The 18,386-nt window shown below is 38.9% G+C and overlaps 1 protein-coding gene across 12 annotated transcripts in view; it reads left to right on the top strand.

Moving 5' to 3' along the window:
* Positions 1–14,794, top strand: part of LOC116425485 (CUGBP Elav-like family member 1-A) — a 495,366-nt gene extending 480,572 nt beyond the window's left edge. For 7 of the 12 annotated variants that reach the window (XM_076367228.1, XM_076367229.1, XM_031973270.2 and 4 more), the window contains 7 exons: positions 202–294; positions 1,648–1,689; positions 2,849–2,878; positions 3,751–3,873; positions 5,087–5,317; positions 5,991–6,141; positions 8,793–14,794. In XM_076367228.1, coding sequence (XP_076223343.1) covers positions 202–294; positions 1,648–1,689; positions 2,849–2,878; positions 3,751–3,873; positions 5,087–5,317; positions 5,991–6,118 — 647 coding nt within the window. In that variant the 3' untranslated portion in view covers positions 6,119–6,141; positions 8,793–14,794. The remainder of the gene's footprint in view (positions 1–201; positions 295–1,647; positions 1,690–2,848; positions 2,879–3,750; positions 3,874–5,086; positions 5,318–5,990; positions 6,142–8,792) is intronic. The other 5 variants (XM_076367233.1, XM_076367232.1, XM_031973272.2 and 2 more) reach the window with 4 other exon arrangements.
* The last annotated feature ends 3,592 nt before the right edge of the window (positions 14,795–18,386 follow it).

Here is an 18,386-nt window from a genome sequence, read left to right as displayed (position 1 = left end):
TACCATCTACAACAGTGTTCAGAGAACGCAGAGACGGCATGTGATAAATGTCGCAATAAGCAGAGTGCGGCCGTCAAGGTGTCAAGGTTCTTTACAAGATCGTTTCAAGTTTCGAGCCGTATCAACTCCCCTTCAATCTCCTTCCCCGTTGGACGTGTTATTGTCTAATCTTCTCATGAATTCCCGTCGAAAACGTTTCAGCGAACGCCGGAGTCTCGCCGATGAGTATGCAGAACCTCGTCACCCTGGCTGCGATGACTGGTGGGAATAGCAACCTTCAAGTATCGCCAAACAGTGAGTAGCGAAACTTGCACGGCACCGGAATTGTAGAAGGCAGTAACACGAAACGATCGTGCATTGTTGTCCACCTCTCCGCCTGTGTAAACAGAATTGCCGAAAAACGGCGCGCTTTCGGAGAGGTCTCGCTTAAACGTGACAAATCTTGAATAACAGCATGCTAGTACATACACCAGGCCCGTCTCGGCAAGAACTGTGTAGCTGATTGTAACAGAATTTCCACGTGATTAAAACGCGACGTTAACGCGTGTCATTACCAAATAACCGAGGAGTTTCATTCAGAAACTGTCTGCATTGTGTGTATATATATATATATGTTTGTGGATCGTACTGAGAAACGTGAAACGCTCATTGTTCTAGTCGCATTAGAAGGATCATTCTGTTCAGTTCAAACCATAAGACTTTCGGTGATTTTCAATTCAACATTCGCGAAAGATCTTCCTTAATATCATTAACCTTGCTCCGGTCCTCAACTTATTTACATGTTTCAAATATCATCGTGATAAGTAGAAATGCACTAGCAATTGTTTGATTATACTCGGTTTCAAATTTAGAAGTATTGAACAAAAATGAGAGTACGGTTATGAAAACACATTGGTGTTAGAAATAAACCAAGGTACGCAGCACGGTTGACACGTTCGCTAGCGACGTTTTATATTGTAATTTCATATTTTATGCAATGAAAAGATAAATTAATGTATTATGGATGTTTGTTAAAAATCGTAACTTTCAGAGATTACTCTTGGAATATCTGTACCTTCTTTCGTAGATCCTTTAACACTAGAACTACCGAGTGTTTAATACGATTAATATGTAATCCTCCTAAAAATGGTAACAATAGATTTTTTCTGGTTTCCTCGTATATACGTTATAATATTCAAGTGAAACTATTTGGAAAATCGTTTCAGATAGTTGACACCTTTAAGATATCGATAATTGCGAAATAAGAAAATTGTAACCCTCCATTCTTACGGATGCAGTAGTTCTAGTGTTAAATATTTCATAAACAGGGTACTTTGGATTTATCAAACATCGTCCTTATGGACATTGCCATACACAAATGACGGTAGCGAACGTGTCGAAAACATTTTTAATCCGAGTTTCCTTCGAAATATAACAAATAAATATTGTCTTCTGCATCGATATGTCTTTTTGTTACGTGAGATGACTTTCGTGCCTGACAAATGGCAAGGCAATAATTCTGTTCTAGCAATTGCCCGCATTGCACGACGAATACCTTATATCGTAACAAGTAACAGCTAAGTAAATTTCACCGAAGTTTACGTGCTGAATATGTAAACACGTTACTAACTCCGCTTGTTAATATCGTGAACGTGTTCTGTGTTTCAGCGTTAAGCGGACTGGCGAATTCGACAGCAGGTATGTCGCTATGTACGTGTCGCATTGCCTGGTATAGTATTAACCAGTTACTAAATTAATTTCGATCGTTTAGACGGATTCTAATCTCGTTCGCTGCTCGATATTCGCTTAAAGACGACGGGAACGCGCGTGGAATGGACGCGTCCATGAATCCACGGTCCTGTGTTCCAGTACTCGTTACATACCCATCAATACTGCTCATTCTACACCCTTCAAGATTACGTTACTTTAATATCACTTCCATTTCATACGTCATCGATCAGAAATTGTGCACATTAACGCGTTACCTGGTCCATCTGTACTTTTAGATGTCTACTAAATTGGATTTCACGACGTCTGATGGTTTTCGCATTCATTTAAAACCTAATTTGTATGTTTTCAGTGTTTTTACATCAAATTTTGGGTTTTCAATTTCATACTGTGTATTTTAAACATGTATACTTTAAACCATTTTTGGGGTAAATAACTTTTCAGTTTACCGAGAACTAAAAATAATTCTAAAAGGTACCTACAACAGCAAAAAAGGAAATTATTAAAAATATTTCCTTTCCTTGTCTATTCTTAAAGTGATAGTTCGTTTATTACACAGAATTTTCAATTACAAATTTTCCTTTATCCGGCATATTGCATCCAGTTTCTCAAATGCTCGGTACTCTTCGAGTGCATCAAAAGTCACTGGAAACCGGGGAACGCATTAAAAACGTCACAAACCATTGACCGACGCGGATTAAATCCATCATTGTCAACTATCCGATCAGCAATTCAGTTATACATAAAGCCGTACATTTTATCACGTCTTTCTGCTTCGCAGCATCTGTTTCACTTCGCATATTAATTTTAATATCGTCAAACATCCGGCAACAAACGGTCGCTTCGGTCGGAGGTATTAAAACGACCGTTACAATTCCATTGAGGCTGATCAATGCACCGTTAAATGAAATCCATGAAACTTCATGAACTCTGTACAATGAAAAACGCGTATAATTTGCCCATTAATGTTTTCAATTAAATTGATCACCTGCGTCTCGATCATCGTCCGCCATACTTTGACCGGAAGCTATCGCAAAGACGACGAACCCCTGCTCTCCGAGACCTGCGCGCACTGTTTCTTTTGTTCGTTTCGTCGCACGTCAGCGTTTTTTTTAATATGCACATTTTTTTTCGTGCGTAGCTGTCCTTCTTGGAAAAACCGGAAACACAGGTGAGAAGAAACCACTGAAAGCTGTCGCTCAGTTCGTTCGTTTCTTTTCTCTTCGCTCTGTACTTCTATCTTCCTTGTCTATCTCTCTCCTCTATATATATAAATCTATCTACCTATCTATCTATCTATCTATCTATCTATCTATCTATCTATCTATTTATCTATCTATCATATATCTTCATCGTAACTCTGCCATCGTCCTTATATTGTCCCCGCTCCGCACGCGCGCTCACACATCTATGTACATACGTTTCATCACTAATTTGATTTGTAATTACTGTTGGCCGTTTAATCGATAGAACGGAGCTCACCCCGGGTGCCCGCGTATTAATGAGGCTTGAATACCTCCGCGCGGACGTTTCGTCATACCGGAAACGCCGCAAAGACCGTTTCTTCCGCGATCGGAATTGGAAATGTCCATTTCGGTGAGCTCCGTGCTTACGTGCGCGCGCGCGCGCGTGTGCGTTGCGTGCGTACGTGCTTGCAAAGACTAAAACCGAAATAATTATTTCGACGATACACGTCGATCCGAAACGGAACCCGTCTCGCATCTGTACCATGCCGCCAGTGTATTTATAGTTCACGCGATACCTGCGCAAAATGCTTTCTGTATATATTATATACATATATATATATTTATATTCATGAAATAACAAGTGAAAGAACAATTAACAAACGCCGAAGTATCCGTAGATGGAGGAGAAGGTTTATCTTTAGTACATTTTTTTCTATTTTTGTTCTTTGTGGTAGCATGAGGCATGCCAATTGGGGAATTATACTCGGAAGTTAAACTTGTTAGTCTTGGATAAAGCTGTAGAAAAATAGTGGGTCGACGGATGAACGTCACTGACGGTTTCTTTTCGATTTTGAAGGGTCCACCGGTGGCAGCCTCAGTCCTGTGACGTCTCTAGCGCTGAACTCTTTGACGGGGACACCGTTGAACGGTTTGCAAGACTCGTTGAGCAACGCCTACTCCAGCCTACAGCAGTACGCAGGTAAGCGTCCAGAAGTGTGGCTAAGCTTGTTCGCGCAACCGGTCGATTTGATCAATGAAAAAATGCAAAAATCTATTGTTCTACTATGGACATTGGTCCGTGAATGTGTTGTTCTAACGAGTAACTGTGCGCCTTAAAGCTCTCATTGGAAAGACGTCGGTGACCATGGAAAAGAAAGAATTGCATAGTGAGTAACAAGAGTGGAATGCCTGAATTCAGTTCTGTACAATAACGCCGGGATGATTCTTTTTATACATATACATAGATTCGATTATGTTCCGTATAGTTGTTTGCACGTGATCGAACGAGTATTTTCGATGAGTTTACGTGTTTTGTTCGATACGCGGAAACGTGTATGCGATGAGAGAGGATCTTTGTTCTTTGTTTACAAGGGAACCTTTTCAACCAGTACACGTCGATTTTGATGAAACTCGTGTGAAACATATTTGAAATCCCCCAATGTTCCTCTCAAAGTTCAAGGTTGAAAGCGTATTTTTCATGTTGTCTCTGAAACTAGGGGTGTAGAAAGAAAATATACCGTAGTTTCACAAATATTGTGAAGAATATACTTTCAATCCTCATCTTTGAGGGGTGTTTTCACACCTTCAAAACGGATGTTGGCCGATAAGAACAAGAAAGTGTCAAATATTTTCTTGAAAACTATGCCTTGCATAAATTTCATCGAAATCGGCGTGTACTGGTTGAAAAGGTTCATTTGTTAGGATCTTGATTTGAACGCGTGTTCTAACGAGTTCGAGGCGTCATTAGCTTATACGTTCCCTTTCGTTGATAATGCAAACTGTTCTATGGCATGGAATGCATATTTCAAACGAATGTACTTTTAAGTTACCGCCGATTATGCTTTTGTTTATTGAACAATCCACGCATTGCGAAAATCCTAACTCACAAGATACGTAGTTACCTACCAGTCTCAAAATTGATTCCAATTAATTGGAATTAAAATCTGTTGGGTGATTATAAATTTGTTTAAGGTTCGTGGAAACCTTTCTACTGTTTTCTTGGGATTCATTCGTCGCGAATTAATTATTGATACTGTTAAAAATTCAATTCTTTTATAGTATCTTAGTCTAAGTTATTAAGAGCTGAGACACTTTGGAAAATGCGAATCTAGTGAGATGCGAAGAATTGAATGATCGGCTTTTTTCAAGAAACCTGTTTAATGAACTTGTAAGTGAGGTGTCCATTTTTTCAGGGTTCCCAGCGTTCACTGCAGCAGCAGCTGCAGCTGCGGCGGCGGCTCAGAAAGCGAAATTCGTCACCACGGACAAACAGATCGAGGGTCCCGAGGGCTGCAACCTCTTCATATACCATTTACCGCAGCAGTTCAGCGACACTGACCTTGTTACTACGTTTCTGCCGTTTGGCAACGTGATCTCTGCCAAGGTCTTCATTGATAAGCAAACGCAGCTCAGCAAATGTTTCGGTAAGTAGTGTGAAGCCAATTTATTTTTCAGTCAACGATAGGTAATAGATAATATAGTAGACCCTCTTGAAACGCGTTTCGTATAATCAGTTCCCTTAACCTCTTGCCGTATGATATCGTTTCAAACTCGTGATGAAAATAATAAACGAAACTTGACAAATCGAAACGTTGTTTGCTTATTTCGTATATATATTAAATATTACTTCCCTATTCTCAATCATTCAGCTCTGGAGTAGACGTTGACTTAAAATAATTGAAGTCGTGAATTCCAAAACAGTACAAGTCCAATTTCTAAATCCATATGAGTTATTAATATGACCATTTTCAGCTTACTCAGACCTATTTAATAATATTAAAAATTGAATAATATTAAAAATTAAAAATAACACGCAATGAAGATGTATGTATAACCAATGCTTGCAGCAAGAATCAAGAAAATAGGTACTAAGTGAACGAAGGTAAAAAGAAAAATTGATTTTCTCAAACTGTTGATCGGCCGACTTGTGTTGTTTTGAAATTCAAAGCTTCAATGATCAAATTCTTTCCTTTTTCTAATAATTATTAACGATAAAGTACGCACATTAATCATAGTTCTGAAAGAAATCATAGCACAAGGGGTTAAAAGAATGAAAATCAAGCATGTAATGGTATCGCTGTCACGAATTGTTTTCAGGCTTTGTGTCGTACGACAACGCAACGAGCGCGCAAACAGCGATTCAGGCGATGAACGGTTTCCAGGTTGGCATGAAACGGCTGAAGGTCCAGCTAAAACGATCCAAGGATGCATCGAAACCCTATTAGCCGGCGTTGCCCACCGTTCGTAGGTAGATACCAAGGGCTTCTCGGGTACCACGGCTCGGATCCAACGACCCTGGTGTCCATTACCGAAAAGCCAATGTTCACGCATTTGATAAGTCGCGGGCGTCGATCGCTGATCGGGACGTTCCTCGATCCGATCGGAGGAAGATAGACAGGCAGGAACACGGTGTAGTCAGATGGCGGTCCGCCAGTTAACCGTTTCTAGTCAAACAGTATTTCTCGATGGCGGTACAAACACTACAGAAATTCGAGAGAGCGTGTTTCCTTTCTGAAGGGGACACCCGGTAACTCGTGTTGCACATTTCCTTTTTAAGAGCCAGCGTGCAATCATCCTTCGAAACGAGGCTGTGATAATCTTGAAGACTTGAACGTGTCATCGAACCTTATTTTTTTGTTTTCCGAGTATTATACATCTCGACATTTTTTGCGACGTTTATACATATTTTCTTCTGTTTTGTCAGTCCGTCCATTATTTCTCTGGTATTCTCAGTACCTACGAGAAAAACGAAAATGAAGTCTACCTTATTATTCTTCGTGTCTCCTTCTATACTTGTATCTCGTGGTTAAATACGTGTTTTATGGATGTGTCGCTCTTCGACAACGGAATCTCGATGAAGCAAACACTCTCTGCTCCCTTTTCTTGAATACAGCGGTGACTCGAGGCATTTCAGTTCCTTGTTTTATTTATTTATTTATTTATTTTTGTTTTTTCTTTTGTTTTTCATTCGTGGAGGAATCATTCTAATGCTTTCCGAGGTCGGTTTGACTAAGCGCTAGTGAAAATGTTGCCAATATGTGTTCAATTAATATGTAGACGAATAAGGATACTTCTTAACGTTTAAACAGTCGTTGTATTTAAGGAACATCGTCACTGATTCTGTGCACGAAACAAATACGTAATGATATGATTCGTGACGAGCTACAGTGCAATCACTGTCTTTCAATGATAACTCAATTATCATAAACTGATAGAAAAAAGTAACTTACTGTATTCTCGAATTTATTCGAATTATAAATATCTGTTTTTTAACGTATACGTATAAAGATAAAATTCTTCAGTCCACGTACTTTACAGCTTTAAAATTAAGTAAATAAATAAAAGGAAAAAATACACGAGAACAATTAATATCTGAGGAAAAAATCTTGTATACCGCGCCTAGTGAAATGTATTTTTTTTGTGTACAGTATTCCAAGACGAGGACTTTACTTTTGTGTTTCAAGTACAAAAAAAAAGAATCATATCCATCGACGTAGGGCTTCAGCCAACGAAATATTTCTGTACATAACGTTACAGCATCACATTGTAATAAGACATACGCTCGCTTGCCAGTGCTCGTCCTTCAATTTTCTCTAAAGATGCAAGCCCGCACTTGGCCCTTCTACCGAACCCCTCTCTCCGCCCCTGCCCCCCTCTTTTTCTCGCGCCAGTGGTGTAATCAAACTTCATTTCGTTGCAAACGGCTGCCAATCAAGCTTACTGTGCTAACTTTTGTGCACAAAGTGGAATTACGTACGTGAAGTTTCACTAACATTCTCCGTTGTTACGAGCTTTCCTCAGGAGAATCGAAACGAAACAAAAAGAAAGAAGGATCCAGAAGAAAGAGTAAAAAAAAGAAACAGAATGGTAGTTCGCTTTGAGTTTTCTGTTTTTCACACGCACAAAACGCGAGTTGTTGATTTACGTTTAACCGACGACCGTCCCGAGACTTTTTGCTTCTCTATGATTTTCTTTGTTCCCGTTTAATACACACAAGCTGTTGTCTTTGTTAATTTTATACACATCTACATATTTATATATACATATACACATCTACGTATTTACACACACACACACACACACACAAACACACACACATATTTTCGTAACCACCCACGAATGCCATGCATTCTCCTCACTGGCAGGTAGCGATCGAGCCGCAAGTGGTCTACCTCACTAATTTTGTCATGATTACGCCACTATTTTATTATGCAATCACCGCGAGTCAGTTCCTCTCGTTCGTTGTACAGGGCACAGAATTTCGGAACACGTTCCACTGTGACAGTAATATCACGAAGTTTGATGGTTAATTACGCTATGACGCTTTATTAGTTGTTAGTACTAACATTGCCGTGTGTATTTTTTTTCTTTGGGATATCGCCGATCGTCGTACGCGCAGCGATTCGTCGACCCTTTCCTTTTCATTCGTTTCTTTATTCTTTCGAGCAACAAGCTCAACCACTCCTCGGCGTAGTGTAACCTGAATGAAAGAAAACTTTTCGATGAATCGTAAAGTGGCGAGGACGAAGCAACGAAAACGAATATTACTCATACTTGTTCGAAAACGTGGAACAACATTAAATTCGAATATCATTGGTTGCTTCCGTTCGACGACGACGTATTGGCAAACTACCTGCGTACACGTTGCACGGTGCCGTATACTTTCCGCTTGTGTTGTAGCTATCATCGCCGAAACTCGACGTGTACCGTCTAACTTCACTACTTCAGCAAGCAATTCGATATCATAGATATTATACTTTCGAATCACCGGGAAGATCAAATTAATCGATAACAATAAACGACGCGTAAATGTAGTCACCGTGCACGTATACCCAGGGAATCCTATATATCTGGTGTGTGGTGGTGACTAACCTGTCCGTGTGTTTGTTTGTGTGCCAGCAGGTGGCCTGTGACGTTGTGACCGTGTTCTCGATCGGAGTCGCCGTGCCATGTCAGTCTCAGTCAGTCAAATCGGTCAATCGTTCGATCGATCAGTCACGACTCCTTGGTCAGCCTCTTGATCAGTCATTCTGTGTCTGTCGGTGCCTGTGCACATCTGCCCGCTGTCTCGATCCTCTCGCAAGAAGCGGCTGCCCGCTGAAACCCTCCAATCCTCGAACCCCCGACAACCCCTTTTCATCCTTCTCCCGACAAGACCCACGAAAATCCGATGAAAGAATCCCGAAAGACGAACAGATGCAACAACCGAATCCATCCACCTACGAGCTACCTCCAACGTGTTTCGTTCCGTGTACACCGTGCGACATCCACGGTCGCCGTTGTTCGGTCCCGATCCAAACTTAACCGGAACACGAATGGCACCGATTGTCGATCGCGGCGCGCTTACGGCACCCTCTAACCGCCGCTATGTAATAGAGCCAAGTAGAGAGAAGGGGATCCCCCGAGATATCATCGTCGAGCCGGAGCTAGAGCGGACCAAGCCAGCCGCGAAACTTTGAGTCAAGGCGCAGGATCGGAACGAATCCGGGGCAAATCGTCGTGGGACAAATGATTGAAACCCGCGGCGTGCAGGGTGTCTAGCGACCAGGGGACCGGACCGGCCGATCATTATCAGAGTCGGGGATTTAGAAAAAATAGACGAAAAAAAACAGAGAGAAACCGGAATGACAACCTAGCGAAGCGGAAGTCGGAGACATCGGCGCACAAGCACTGTGTTTTATGTTCCTCGGGCTGAACTGTGACACGCTACCTTTATCTCTTTGTTTCTTTGTATGTGTACATATTACGTAGCATATACGAACACGTGTGCATACCCATGATATCTCTGTGAGTGTGTATGTGCGTGGACACGCGAGCGGACGCGGGCGCGCGTATTCGTGCGGTCCCTGGCTGATCGACGACTCGGATCCCCCGTCGAACGGGGAGGAGGCGAAATCGATTCTCAGATCAAGCTGTTCGTGGACCTTTAGCGTAAGGGATATGTTTCGCGTACAATCACTAAACCTGGAAGCTGTTGAAGGTACCTTGTACCATACCGAGTAACGCGTAGAGCACGGCTGTAATTAAGATTAGCGATTCAGGGAATCGATCCATTCGATCGACTCGCACCATTCGGGATCGCCGTCAGCGTCACGAGAAACGCCTGTTTCATAATGTACATACACGCACTACGACCTGCCGGGCTAAGCAGAACCGAAGTAATTAGCGATGAAAAGCGTAGGACAATGATGAGGGATAAGGGGACGCGAGGAACGGGACCGCGACGCGAACGCGAAGCGGAGACGAACGAAACGGTCATGCGCCGGTTCATCGTTGTAAATTTAAATGGTGTAAAGATTACCAAAAAAAAGAACCAAAAACAGAAAAAGACAAACGACGGTCGGAACAAGGAATATTTAAAAAAAATAAAAAGATGAAAAAAGAATGATGACGTGTAGGAGAAACGAATACATAAGTAGCATTTTTTAATGACTTTGTGATAAAAAAAAAATGAAAAAAAGAAACGTTGTACCGTATATAGGATTGGACTAGGGTCGCTTTTTTCGGAGTCTGTGTGATAGAAGCGTGAAAACGTGAGATGTACACTTTTTAACGACGAGAGGCTCGCTCGGCGACACGACCGTGTTTCTCGTCATCAAAGGATTCACTGAACGCGCACGCGATCGTTCTCTCTCTTTCTCTCTCTTTCTCTCTCTCTCTCTTTCTCTCTCTTTCTCTCTCTTTCTCTCTCTTTCTCTCTCTTTCTCTCTCTCTCTCTCTCTCTCTTTCCTAGTTTTGTTTTTCTTTTCTCATTCGACGGTACCGACCGGGACGTTTTATCGTTTATTCGTGTCTCATGATCTCTGTGTTGGGTCTCACGCCTAGACGGATGTACCAGCCCATCGAAAGGAACGATACGTCGTGCCCTGTGTACATTTTTTTTAGTGCGTACAATGAAAAGAAAAAGAAAACGGAAAAGCGAATACATGCCAGAGAATACATTTTTACTTTCGCCGGGAAATTCCGTTCGGCGAGTCACGCGGATATCCAGTCCGACGAATTAATCTTGAGTCAGTAACAATTCTTAACGTTACGGTACCCGACGACAAACGTGGAAACGATTTTACGGATTATGTGTAGGTAGGTAACGCATCGATGACCATCTTTACTAACTTTTGTTTCGTCTGCGTAGCATTAAGTTTTTAGAAAAAAGGAGTACAGATACGACCAAGATTGTCTTTTGTTTTAATCTACCCTCGAACGATTGGGGGAATTATTGCACGGAATCGAGGACGCACGCGATCGCCGTTACTGATGCAAGATTAACTCCGTTCAAGTACTTAATATATATATATAATATATATATATATATTTCTTTTTCTAACCTTCGGTCGAGAAAGGTTTGCGATTTCTGTGTAGGAGAAAAGAAGAAATCGGAGAGTCCGGGAATTCGAATGTGCGCATTTGTTTTACTTTCATTGGCTGGGAAGGAATGACAATTCAAAGAATGGAAGGACGGAAGACTAAAATAAAAGGAAATTGATAAAGGACACTCTAAAAGAGATATATGAAGTTGAAAGTATTTCAGTTTTAAATCGATCGCCTCGCGGTAATTGGACTGATCGTTTATTTTACTTTAAGCGTACACGCTTAATCGCGTCACCGGGACAGGTTTCTTTGGAAAATGTAGTGAAATTATTTTTTATATCAAGTCTGAAAATTCTGGGATACGAGAATCACGAAGTAGAGTGGAAATGATAGACGACAGCATTTTTTAGGCAAATTTGTCTTGGTAATACGATTAAGGGGATTATATTAATATAAAAAAAAGGGACAAGCAAAGAAACAAAAGCAGCTGATAAATACGAATCGACTCTCTTTCCAATCATTACCATGAATCGTCTTTTTCTCATCGCCTTTTTCTTCTTTCCTCTTCGTTATTAAAGGGTTTCTTTCAATTTTAAACACCAGCTACAGTTTGCTTCGCATAGTGCTTATTTCTTTGAATTTCGCTAAATACATGCTCGAAACAAGTTATTTTTCAAATACAATAACACAATTCACGCGCACGGGTCAAACCAAATGAACGGAGCGGCAAACGCTAACCAGATACTTAGAATTTCCATGAAGGAATAACGAAACGTACACTGTGCTCCACTAAAAACAGGTCTCCGTGTACGTTGAGGTATAAACAAAGTGTTCAAGAAAAAGTTTAAATGGTTTCGTAAAATGTAAATTGATTTTCTTCTGACCGGACGTTTAACGTGCGCCATTAACGTCTTCTTCGTGCATTGAAATCTCTTTAGCACCGCTATCTTTACTTACCTTAATGACTTTTTAATGAAAACTTCACTTAATCGATCGTTTGACAATCATGAAAATATCATTACAAATTATTCTCCGACAGAATACTTGTTTTTAAAAAATTTATTGGAAATAGAAGGATTTACTGCAACTGCAATCACTTTTTGATAAGATATTGTATTGTATTAGACGATTTTGCTATACAAGTCCATTTAATTTGTATTTTGAACATTTTTCTGTACTTATGTATGTTCGTTTTACGATTATACAGTTCACAGGTGTAAGTTTTTAATGGATCATTATGTACGTCAGTGAAATTTGGTTGCATCGCCCTCCATACGAATTACCAAAGACATGTCTTTAATTAAATCAATGTACTTATGCACCGTTAACGACTAATTTCCTGAAACACATGTTCAGCCGATAAATATTAACTTACGCAAAAATCAATCACGTCCTTAAGTCTTACGCGTAAGTACAAGTGGAGCCTAGTCAAAAGTAACATTTACGATTAATATTATCACCCCTTTATGTTCGTATCATCTTTTCACCGCATTCTTTTCTGGCACGTACGTTAACATCATTGTTTGATGCTGCTATTATTATCACTATCACCATTATTATTATTATTATTATTATTATTATTATTATTATTATTATTATTATTATTATTATCGCTACGTCCACCTTTACTGGCGATTATCTTTACCCCTATTATTGTTATTATTATTATTATTATTAATATTATTATAATTATTATTATTATTATTATTACAATTTATTGCTATCAACTGTTGATAGATTATTAATATTATATTATGACGTAATTATTATTATTATTGCTATGATTCTTGGTGGTATCGTTACTATGAAACTTTATTACTATCATTAATATTACTTTTGTATCTATTATTATTATTATTATTATTATTATTATTATTATTATTATTATTATTACTATTACTACTACGATTATTATTATTATTATTATTATTATTATTATTATTATTATTATTAATTATTATTATTATCCACGATTTGTAGCAATGGTGATTACGATTATCCATGTATTATTTTTTTTTGTTGATATTATTGATCGTTCAATGTTAAACAGTTGTTATAATGCCACGCGATTCCGTTTTGTGATCGCGATCACAAGAAATTTTTGTATCGATTTTTACAAAACCCTTTAGAGGAGCCGAGCGAACACGGATCACACGTGTCGAGATGTGTACTTAAATCGATCGTTCTACCCCCGATATATGTTCGAACTACAATTCATTGTAACCGTGAATGTATTTTCTCAGCGACAGAAACGTTTCAATTGTGCATGCAAATTTTCGAGTGAACAAAATATGTAAAACCGGTCGGTATGTTGGCAAAAACCGATTATCGATGATTATCATGATTTTGTACGTAACAATGAGTGGCGTGATCCTGTTCGTCCCGCGTCATCGTAACTACCATTACTATCAGTACCAACGTAATTTATCATTACCACTAGATAGTACGTATACTATTTTTTTTTTGTTCTAAGTGCAAGAGATACACAATCCGTACGGCGATATCAATCGCTCTTCGGATATATATGTCGCCCTGCAATGTTAACAGATTACGAATACTTTATTTTGCTGTTTTCTTCTCTCGTAGAACTTGTTTTTTGTTTACTTTATTCTTTATTCTTTATTTTTTTTCTAATTTTAGATTTGCGCGTCCACCGCGTTCGTTTTCCTTGGTGCTCTCGAACGTGCCGATCATTCGAATGCGCGTAACACGATTGTTCGATGACTCGAGACAGTGATCATTAGAGAATTTATAGGGAATCGAGTATATCGTCTAATTTTGTCCTGTTCACCGTTCAATCGGGGAACCTCCGAGAACACCCGCATGAAATGCGTTAAAATCGATAAATTTGTCTAATTTACGAACGAACAATAATGCTTTTTCTTTTATCGCATCGAGAATCAAGACGAATGATCGACGGAACCACGAGTGACGATCGTAAATCAAATCAAACGGAAACCAAATTTCACCGCCAAAACGCAAAGTAGTATCATCCCCCTACCAACCCCACCACCCTCTCCCATGCGCACTTATAGAAAGTTTACATGCGCGTGTACATGTTTACGTGTGTATATGCGTGTATTATATAGGGAATATGGAGAAAAGATTTATATATATACACACGCACACACACACGCACATATACATATATATATACACACGTACATCACGTCTGGGCATTACGTGTGTTTGTTTGTGTATGTGCGTATGCAGATACATGTACAAAATAATCAATGTATATTTTACGTGCGCTATCGTTGTTGAACATTGACTTATCTGCGTCCCCCGCACCAACGTTACGTTTGAAAATGACCGCGTGAAGGAAAGATTTTTTTCGTTTACTTTTTATTTCACCACCCTACCTCCTCCCCAAACCCCAATCCTGTTCCCCTGTATTACGCTGTATCTCTTAGCGCACTCTACGACCGATCGTCGAAAACGGTCAGCGAAACGGAATTAAAAGAAAAGAAAAAGAAAGGATTGTCGACTTCTAATGAATTTTTTTTTTCGTTTCCTCCGATGTCGTATACCGCAAGGTCAGCATGTGGCGTATGTTGAAGTAACAATACATTGTATTTATTTTGTTGGTTTAATTTTCTTCTTTGCTTTTTTTATCGCCTGCCCATCGCCTCTCCTAACCTCCTCCTCACCTTCTCCTCACCTCCTCCTCACCTCCTCCTCTTCTTTCCGTTGATCCCGTCGAATTTCGTTCCAACTTATTGTTAGGTTGCTGCGTAAGTTCTGTCCGTTTCGGTGCATCGCCTACAAATTCGATATTTCGAGATATTTTCTGCTTACCTCGGACTATGTATTAGGCACTGAAAAAAGTTCGTGCGAGTTGTTAAATTAAAATTTAAACACAGGGAACGTTTTTGTAGAATAATTCTGTCTTATCTAATAACAAGGGCATAGGCATAACTACCTTACCTATAAATTTAAATTGAGTCCCCTCAAATTGCTTTTTGATATAAATTCAAATTATTTTAATAAATTTATTAATTTAATTAAATCGAACCAAACCTCATCGATAAATTAAGTTTTATTTAAAAATTTCTGTTAATGCCAATTGCATTCGTTAAATTAGTGAAATACTGATTGAAATCGAACGTCAATTTATTGCTAACAAAGCAACCGCACGTACTGTTTCTGATATTTAATATTTTCCATCGCTATTTATAACGATTTCCCGTCTCTGCGGTAAACTATTCTTTTTGTATAAAAGTCTCCAGATTTATTGTTAAAAAATATATATGCAACCGCATGTACACCCAATATTTAAATCAATTTCTATCAGAGAAGTAGTGTACCACCATTTTTTATTCACAATATGTCATATGAATAGCAATTCAATCAATTTGTTATTATTTGTTAATGAAAATCAGAATGGCTTATGGGAAATTAGTCTGAATGGGTTAAAAGCTCATAGAAGCGATAAGAGAGCAGATTGTTTAGTCGAACGAGGAGGTAAATAAAACTTACGCAACAACCTGATATTAATTAGCTGCTGTAGCGTGATTCGTTGCGTAGAACACATTCTGTACCACTCATTGTATCGGGGTACGTGCATGTCTTTTGTTACGTACGATTGCGATTCTCGAGAGGCTATTTGCATCCAGATGGTCCAAATACATACATTGCAAGTTTTCTTATTTGGCACGAGTCACTTCCAGGGATTGAAAAGGTTCCAAAGATATATAACTCTTTGAAACAGTTATACAATATATCGGTTCCGATTGAAACAGTTATGAAGAATCGAAATAAAGTCGTAACTAGACTGTGGATTTTCACGCAAATTCGAATGTTTAAGAATATAAGTGGTAAAATAGAATTACGATAGAAAATCGCTTTCCTAGGAAATATTATAAAGAGCACTTTGAATGTTTTATGCAGTCTGCGTATTCTATACAATTTTGCTACTTAGGAATTAACAAATGATATTGCAAACAATTATTAACGATTTGGCATCATAGTTTATACGTTACACAATTGTCTAGTTACTAACGTTACTAAATATTTGGATTCAATATCAATTTCTTGTTGTAATGTCTTTCGATCAATTTAGAAGCATCGATTATCGATAACCACCGTGGTAGTCGTGTTAAATTTCCAAATACATCAAAATCTACGGGCTAGTCGTAACTGTTATTAAGTAGGTACATATATCGGTTCTGAGGTGTATCAGTTTCGATTCTTCGATATTATATTGGTTCTATATTGATTCTACAACTATTATTTTCTGATTCTTCATTTCGGTTCTGAAGGAAATGCAAAACCGAAAAAAAAAACAAAAATTCTAGAACCAATGCCAAAGAATTTCTTGAAATTTCTTACAATTTCTACAACATCTACAATCTCATGAAATACAGAAGCAAACTGCAGAATCAATACAGATATAATATTGGTTCCACAGAACCAGAATCGAAAGCAATACAGCTCAGAACCGATGTACCTAACAACAGTTGTAATTCTATTTCAGTTTTGCATAATTATTTCAAGAACCGGAACCGACATCATAACAGTCTTCAACTCCCGGTCACTTCTCTACGAAGTAATTTTCATTCACGAAGGATTCCTCGTCGGAAATCGGTTCATCGACAATTGGAACAGCAGCGATTCAACGGTCGTTTTGTATTCATTGACAATGGCGACGATCTTTCGGTTTCACTTTTCGATACCCCCGATGCGTTGATCAATGCAATGAACGGCGACTGTTCAGTTGAACATTTCCCCGTGGAGTTTCACGATCATTCCTTTTTCGTTCTACGGCATAAATGTTGGAGTGTAAGTACTGCGTCCTAAAAGCGTGCGAAAAGTGTTAAAAAGAAAACAAGAAAATAAGAAAAAACAGGTCAGTCAACAACGACTTGAAAAGGCGGCCGCTCGAGGTAGGAATTGAAGTATTCGTCGACTAAACGATAGCGCGTCGAGTATCTCCTAAGAGGATGGACAAAGAATCATCTTTATAAGCGACGTTTCGTTTTGATGGAATAAACGTACGTCGAGGTAATCGTGTTAAAAATTGCTGTTGCTGTTCGTTGCACATCGTTCGAACGAAATGGTGTACGTTTACGTGATATTTTATTGAAATATTGCGTTATGAAATTCTTCGAGTTTTAACTCTTCGAGTGCTGAACACTCCCAGCCGAAAACGTTCCGTGTGGACGGAATATTCTTTTTCTTAGCTTGTCATCCGAAGATCAATAAACTATATTAATTCATACAACGCGTAATTAAATTGTAACTGTAATTCTTCGGTTCCGTTAAATTTAATAATGCTAAGAAACGTGTATAATAATGGCATACACTTATAATTGTCATCACCGTACGCATGAGATCAAAAAGACCAAAAGACACATTTAGGCGCCCATAGTCCACACCGATAACATTCGCTGGACGTAAATATGCGTCAACAGCACTCAAAGTGTTAAATGAAAATTTGTGCATTATTCGTTTCTTAAAAGTGTTCGTTTTGCCTAATTGAACGCAGGCATTGTTCTATATACTTCACGCGTAATGTGTAAGTAACTCCATTTTGTATTGTTTTAATAAGGTTGATTAATGGTGTTTCGTTAAGCATTCACACGCGAAACCATACAATCTTTGTAATCCTCGATTATGAAACTGAATTCTTTACACGCGTTCGCATCGATCCTTGCCAATACGAATATTCTTCCGGACTAGAGGGATTAACAGATGAAAAGAGATGTGCTAACATAAAACGAAAATACTGGTTTTTTAACCACGAACCTACGATTTTTATATATTGTGTAGATTTTGTATATAGAGGAGTATTAATCCGACTCTTCGAAAGGGAGGAAAAAAAGGACTTTGATAACTATCTCTATGGATGTTCATTGTGTTCGGCCTAATTTGCCCTTTGCTAAGAGGAGATCCGCCCTTTTTAGGATGCGAGTGTTACCGGCCCGAACAATTTACAGAGAATAAAAAGACTTAGCGAAAATGTACAAAAAACGAATAACAAAACGAACGAAACGGTAAAACAGAGAAGAGATGTAATATTTTCAAGTGAAAGATATTAAAGTAGGAAGGGCGACAGGGCGAAACTTTCATATCGTTCTCATTAAAAGGAATTATTGAGGTGACACCGTTCGTTGTTGTAAATCGAGGGCAATTGAACAGAAAGGAAGAAAGTGTAATCTATAAAGTGAACCTATCATAAGTTTA

The sequence above is a fragment of the Nomia melanderi genome, chromosome 4 (assembly GCF_051020985.1).
Source record: "Nomia melanderi isolate GNS246 chromosome 4, iyNomMela1, whole genome shotgun sequence".
Taxonomy (NCBI): domain Eukaryota; kingdom Metazoa; phylum Arthropoda; class Insecta; order Hymenoptera; family Halictidae; genus Nomia; species Nomia melanderi.
Note: the sequence above shows the minus strand (reverse complement) of the source record. Positions and strands in the feature narration are given on the sequence as shown.